We start from the raw sequence: 6,674 nt of genomic DNA, 5'->3' as shown, positions 1-6,674 counted from the left end.
GTACAAACTCAAGTAAGTTTTATCCAAATATGATGTGTGGATTATTCTAATTTGCTTGTGAAGTGGATTTATAGTAATGAAATTGCGCATTGTTGTTCTATATTATAGGGGCACCTAGGTTTCATGTCGTGAAAATGCGTAGCAGTGGTGGAATGTCTGTAGCTTTTTCTGATTTTACAAATATACCTACCTATACATTAAGGGCCTATTCGGTTCCTAAGGAATGGTCACCTGTAACCATTCTTAGCCATATTATTTGTCTATTTTATATAGGGTTTGATCAACTGGAAAATTCCAGGGTGAATTCCGGCTCAAACGAACATGCTCGTATCGATTTAGCTAGAGAGATGCGAGGAAAATTCTTATTAGTATTCTTTGGTGGCGATGTAGATATAATAGAGCAAATACGAAGGCACGTTAGAGGTGGCACTGAAGCCGATGTTGGCAATGGCGTCGCACTTCCTCTCGAGTATCAATCATGTCTGGCAGCACAACGTGCGTGACCTGCGTGACGCCCTCGACGTTGATCTAGATCAGGCTGCGCATCAACTCCTCGTCCACCTCGTGGAAGTAGCGTGCATACGAATAATAAGGCTGTCGTGGTCTTGGATGGAGTCTTGAGCGCCTCGACGCCGGCCACGAGCCCTTGATATCCTTGCCGGAGGGACGGGCGTCAAGGAGGAAGCGAAGGGCGAAAGTGAGGGAGGGGACCAAGGTGGGGCCTGTCGCGGCGGGGCAAGGGGTCGAGAAGGCAGGGGCAACATGTGGGGGCATACACAGGCAGGGGTCGGAGTGGAGGGAGGCGAGGATGGTGGGCGTTTGGCGCGGGCGCAGAGGAGGCGAGGAGCGCGGGATGTGCGGGGCCTGCGGCCGACGATGGCGTGGAGGGGGCATCAGTATAGATAGCCAAATGGGTCGTGCCAAGCGGCTCGACCCGACACTATTAAAATAGGGCCTATGCCTGCCCGACCCGAGAGACATGCCATGTTTGGGCCGCTGTCTTGGCCTGTAGTGATGGTCTGGCCTGATATGATTTTTATTATTATTTTGAAAATCGAGTGCATACATATTTATAACACTTATTGACTACTAGGTATGTGCCCGTGCGTTACCACGAGGCGGGAGGCGTGGGGAGCGGTGCATAAGCTACAAATATAATTGTTGTTTATTTGTAAACACTAAGATATGTATGGTCTGTTGGTTAGCCCCAAATTTCTGGAGCAGAGTGTGGGTTCAAGTGCTCGTTTGCACTATTTTTTGCGGGCGCAAGGTGTGGGCAGGGTAAAGCGTAGCATCAAGTAGCTACATTAGATTCTTAATAGATAGTAGAGATATAAATATATATAGATTAGACACAAACTTGTTTGGGCTCGAGTGACTTAGTAGAGCATAGCTAATGTCGTTTGGGTTTGATCCCCTCCTCAACGCAATAATTTTGTACGATTTTACTATAGACGTCGGGACAGAAGGCATGGTTCCATTCATGGTCTCTACACTATCGTGTAGCAGAGATACGATGAACGAAAGCTAGAACTGCCCTTAAAAAAAGGGAGGGATGGATACTATAAGACCATCTAGTCTTGCGAAAAGGAGTTAGGCCCTATTCGTTTACATCGGATTGCACCCGGAATTATTTCGGCTAATCAAAGTTTATATAAATTATAGAAGCAATCCGGCTCGGAATCGTTCCGACCCACCAATCCGACACAAACGAACAAGACCTTAGCGGTATTGGAAAAGGAGAAAAAGACCCGGTCGGACGGTGGATAGATTTTACCGGATCGATCACTCACGTAGCAGCTAGGCAACCAACCGAGTCAACTCCCCACACCTTAATTCCAATCCTGTCATATGAGATGAGGCCATCGCCTCGCCGGAACGGTGGTGGTGGTAAACCGCCCGTGACTGACCCCGTTCCGTTCTCTCTTAGGCCCTGTTCGGTTGTTTCGGATTGGAGCTCCGGATTAATTCCTAGTCGGATTACTTCTCTAATTTATATAGATTTTTATAACCTAGAATGAATCCTGACTTATTTCGGTACAACCGAACGAGCCCTTAGCTGCTGGCTGCATCAACGATGGATCCATCGTCATCCCTCGTGCTGCTCTGGCCTGCTGCTACTGCTGGCTCTAGCCTCTATCAGCGCGTGTAGTGTAGGCGGCGCGTCACCGACTGGCTAGCTGGCGGCCCCTAGCTATATAAAGACGCAGCGAAGATTGCCCTCCAAGTCCAAACACCTAGCCATCTCCATCCTGCACTCCACCAACGGCTGCCTAGCTAGTAGCAAGTAGCAGCCATGGCGCGCGCCAAGCAGACAGCACGCATGCACTTGAGCTGAGAGTTGAGAGAGATGGGCCGACGCCGACCGGTCGCGAGAGCTAGCCACTGCTTGCTTGCCTGTTGTATGGTACGTGTTCCTTCTTCCTTCACTGCACTTCCGATCCCTCGCGTCGTCGTCGTTCGTGACTAGCTATCCTATCCACCTAGCTAGCTAGCTAGCTTACGGCCCCGCCGTCACTGTCACTTCTCGCCTTGCTAGCTTGGCTTCGGTTCCCTTCCCATCGAGTAAGAACAAGGTCGCCGTCGCTCCAGTCGTCCAGGCCACCCATCCGTCCATCCGCACGGTTGCACCGTCGCGCTCGCGACATTATCTATCACACAGCTAGCACTGTCTGTCGGTCCTCCTTCGGAGCCAGCAGCCAAGCGAGGGAGCGAGTCTAGGCCCGCCGATCGGCCCGGCCATGAGCGTCAAGCAGCCACCGTCCTCGTCGACGGCGGCGGCCTTCTACGCGACGCTGGCGCGCGGACTCGACGACCTGGACCGGGCGCTGGCGGCGTCCTCTCCTCCCTCGTCGTCGTTCCTGTCGCTGCCCACGCTCCGGGCCGCGCTGGCGCTGCTCCGCGCCGCGCACGCGGGCCTGGCCCGCCTCGTCGCGTCGCTCCACCTCCCGGGGGGCGCGGCCTGGCTGGACGAGTACATGGACGAGGCGTCCAGGCTCTGCGACGCGTGCCGCGCGCTGCGGCTCGGCGCCGCTGCCGTCGAGGGGTACGCCGGAAGCGCCGCCCAGCTCGCCTCGCTCCTCATGCAGGGGGCCTCGTCGAGCCCCCACCTCTCGAGACAGGTAAGTACACTTCAATATGAACTATGAAGTGGTATAGCAACGAACCAACGCGACTGGCATGGCATGGCATGGCACTACGGCAGGTGGCGCGTGCGATCAGCGTGTGCAGGCGCGAGGCCATGGCGGTGAAGGAGGAGAACCGCGCGCTGGTGGAGACGCGCGCGGAGGCGCTAGCGCTGCGCCTGAGCGAGGGCGTCCCCGCCGACGCCAAGCTGGGCGGCTTCAACGGCTTCCGCGGCGTGCTCTGCGCCACCCGGATGCTGACCTCGTTCCTGCTGACGCTGCTCTCGTGGGGCGTGCTCCACTACTGGCCCGCCCCCAACGCGGGCGCCGGGGACTGCGCCGCCTACTTCGGCGCCGCGTTCGCGACGGCGCTGTCCCGGGCGCAGCAGCGCGCGGCGGCGGAGGCCGGCAGGTCCGTGGCCGCGGCCGCCGGCGGCGGTGGCGGCGGCGGCGGGGTGATGATGCACGAGTTCCGGCGCGCGCGGGCGGCGGTGGAGGAGGCCAAGGAGGCCGTGGAGCGCGGCGGCGACGTGGCGGCGGCCGCGGCGGAGGTGGGGCTCCGCGCCGGCGCGCTCCGGGCCGCGTGCGACGACGTGGTGGCGCTCATCGACGACCTGTTCGACGAGGTGGTGGAGGGCAGGAAGAAGCTGCTGGACCTCTGCAGCGGCGGCAACTGATCGATGGAGAGACTGACTAACGCGCAGCGCACGCGATGAGCTGCTTCGCCGTTCGCGATGTGCAATGGCGATAGATAGGGCCAGCCATGTGTGGCTCTTTACGTACTGCTTGTGTTCTTCCTTCCTCCTCGAATGTGTGGCTCTCGATCGATATTTGCCGTGGCAGGCAGTGCTCGAGATCTCTCTACTCGGGCATGTGTTATGTTTGTTATTCATAAATACAATAGCACAACTGAACGCATGCAACCAAGCAGGAAAGGTCGGGAAAACAGTGTCGTAGTAGAAGAAGAGTATACTCGACAAACTGCTAACTTTTGCTGACAGTTTGACACGCCATGAGATGATAAAGAAAGAAATAGTGACACAGCCATGTAGTGCAATGTAAGGACCGGACCCCCGCCCCCTACCTACCCCTCTCCTATGCACCTACTCACCAAGTCACCAGCACTGTAACTTGTTTCACCGAGAGCAGAGCACAGCAAAACGAAACCACTGCATGCTGGAATGAAACTTTTCAACAGGTAGCTAGCAGCTCTAGATAAGGCCACCACACTAGTAGGCACGGCACGGGCTGGATTAGAGGCGAGGCGTCCGTTTAACCATTTATCTACACTAACAGCAGAGACGGGGATGACGATCACTCCCAAGTCCAAACTCTGGAGCAGTTTCTATTCGAATTCTAGACCATGGTAGTAGAGCAGGGACCTGGACCTCCGTGGTCTGTTTATATATAGCACGGCAGAATCCCAACTGAAAGTTGTGCGTGACCTGTGGAGCACCTGCAGGTGCAGGCTTTTGTTTGCCAGGTTCATCTAGCTGTTGACCCAACTGCTGGAGCGCCCAGCCCAGAACAAGGGCACTCCACTCCACTCGCGGTAGGAACTGGACTGGAACTGAAGCAGCTGCTGTAGGATGTAGTACTAGCAGTGGAGCACAGGACCCTCACAGGCTGAGGCTGCCATGGAAGATCTCTGCTTCCCTCCCATCCCATGGCATGGCTCGGCTGTAGTACCAGCAGTGGAGCACACATAGCTTGATCTGGACTGACACTTGTTCCTATCTGATACTCTGTGATCTCCGTCGGGTCGGGTCAGTCGTTCCGTACAAAGTAAGTTGACCCAAGTCCCCAAGAGATGAGGGAAGAAACTTGGCAGGTGTAAAGCGTAAAGGCAGTGGACAGAGCTGCAAGGAATTCTTTGTGGTACTCTTCCATTGACCATGTGAGAGAGAGCCTGGTACTGGTAGTACTGTACTGTACCTCGGTCCTGTTTCGGGCAAAGCATACAGAGTCTGTGCTGTGCAGTGCGGTTGGAGAGGGCATATGATATGGCCCGGCCATTCAGGACCAGCAGCTTCAGTTCAGTACCCCGGGAGCCGAGATGGCAAGAGGAGGCTGCTGCTGCACCTGCACCTGCACGGATGGTCTTCACATGGTAGGATTGGTCGAATTTGGGGTCACTCACCGGCCAGTCAGTAGCCCGCACTCAACTGAGCTGCACTACGAGTCTTCGGTAGCTGGAGAAGACCTTAAAACGCATAGTTACCGCATGGCCCCATTCTGTCCACAAAAGGTACCTCGTTTTTCCTCTCATCAGAGAAAGAACTACGCTAATATATGCAGTTTTAGAGCGAGTACCTGTTGCCTCTGAGCGATGGTCGCGCAACAAGAGGTTGATCAGACAGTCAGGGATGCAATTTGCTGCTCCAGTGGATGACCATAAAAAAGAGCTAGCACCCGGAAGGTCGAGTCCTCAGTACTGCAAGGAGAATTAATTCCTATGGGCGGCCAAGCTAATAAAAGAAATCTCGACCTGCGAGATAGTGACCCACAGGTCAAGAAAACCCTCAAACCTCGGGCCTATCCATACATAGTGGTATCGTAGCCCTTGTGAGAATGATCGTGACCGGAGCCAGACTTTAGACTTGTGCTTTGATGCGAAACAAATGAGTGGATTTTTTTTAACCACGGTCTGAAATTTGCTCCCACAGGGAGTCGGATGTAGGACCTGGGGAGTGTTACTCAGACCACCTAACCAACCCGACTATAACAACTCAGCTAGAAAGTTTTTTTTTGTTTCCTTTTATTTTAGAAATTTTGGGAACATTTCAACAAAGGATATCTTTTACAGGTCAAACAAGACCTAAGACTTAATCTAAAACAAATTATTAAATTAAATCTATTTCATTAAAAAACGATCAAAAAAGGACGAGCGAAGTAAGTAATCCAAAATCTTTCTTCTTTGTTCGTCCTATCTATATCTATAAGAGGAGAGCACCCATTCTTTTGTTTTTTGAAGCTCACTGGCCATCCGCTGGAAGTTTCGGGCTTAACACCGATATTTTAACAACAAATCTAATAGTCCCTGTCGCCGGACAAGCTAATAAGACTTTGTACCTGATCGACGTCAACGACGAGAGTGCATATTAATTACCTACTCTAACCACTCAGGATGCATGTAACATGGAACAGCACACAGCTGCAGCTGACAGTTCAGGCACGTCCAAAGTGACGAACAGGGAAACATACAGTATGCACGATGCATACGTGTGAGTGTCCATCGCTCATACTGCATGTTTTTCCATATTCATCGTGCAGTTTCTAAAATAGTGGAACCCCACCCCCACCAAGCCACATGCTACGTTTTGTTATGCACAAAATAAAGTGGTAAACCGTTCAGGCTGCATCTTCTCCTTTGCTACAACTACAATGCAACTGAATGAAGACACGATGAGTAGAACACTTGCAATCACAAGTCAAGAGATATTTCCACGCACACCCAAATGGCCAATTCATATTCACCGCAGGGAAAACCATTCCCAGTTAGGAGCAGAATTGCAGAAATATGGAAGATGATAGCACAACACAGCTATG

General features: G+C 53.1%; 1 protein-coding gene across 1 annotated transcript; it reads left to right on the top strand.

Annotated features, from left to right (window-relative positions):
• The first annotated feature begins 1,975 nt into the window (after positions 1–1,975).
• On the top strand, positions 1,976–4,052 carry LOC109939968 (uncharacterized). The gene is made up of 2 exons (XM_020538562.3): positions 1,976–3,122; positions 3,206–4,052. The coding sequence occupies exons 1-2, from the start codon at positions 2,742–2,744 to the stop codon at positions 3,800–3,802; spliced, it is 978 nt and encodes a 325-aa protein (XP_020394151.1). The 5' UTR covers positions 1,976–2,741; the 3' UTR covers positions 3,803–4,052.
• The last annotated feature ends 2,622 nt before the right edge of the window (positions 4,053–6,674 follow it).

The sequence above is a fragment of the Zea mays genome, chromosome 5 (genome assembly GCF_902167145.1).
Source record: "Zea mays cultivar B73 chromosome 5, Zm-B73-REFERENCE-NAM-5.0, whole genome shotgun sequence".
NCBI lineage: Eukaryota > Viridiplantae > Streptophyta > Magnoliopsida > Poales > Poaceae > Zea > Zea mays.
The sequence above is the reverse complement of the archived record's forward strand: the minus strand, read 5'-3'. Positions and strand labels throughout refer to the sequence as shown.

What these genes read in the sequence shown, in the direction of transcription:
- LOC109939968 (XM_020538562.3), top strand. Translation starts at nt 2,742, where the DNA reads ATGAGCGTCAAGCAGCCACCGTCCTCGTCGACGGCGGCGGCCTTCTAC. An exon ending in GCCCCCACCTCTCGAGACAG is followed by an intron (nt 3,123 to 3,205) that starts GTAAGTACACTT and finishes GCACTACGGCAG; the next exon opens with GTGGCGCGTGCGATCAGCGT.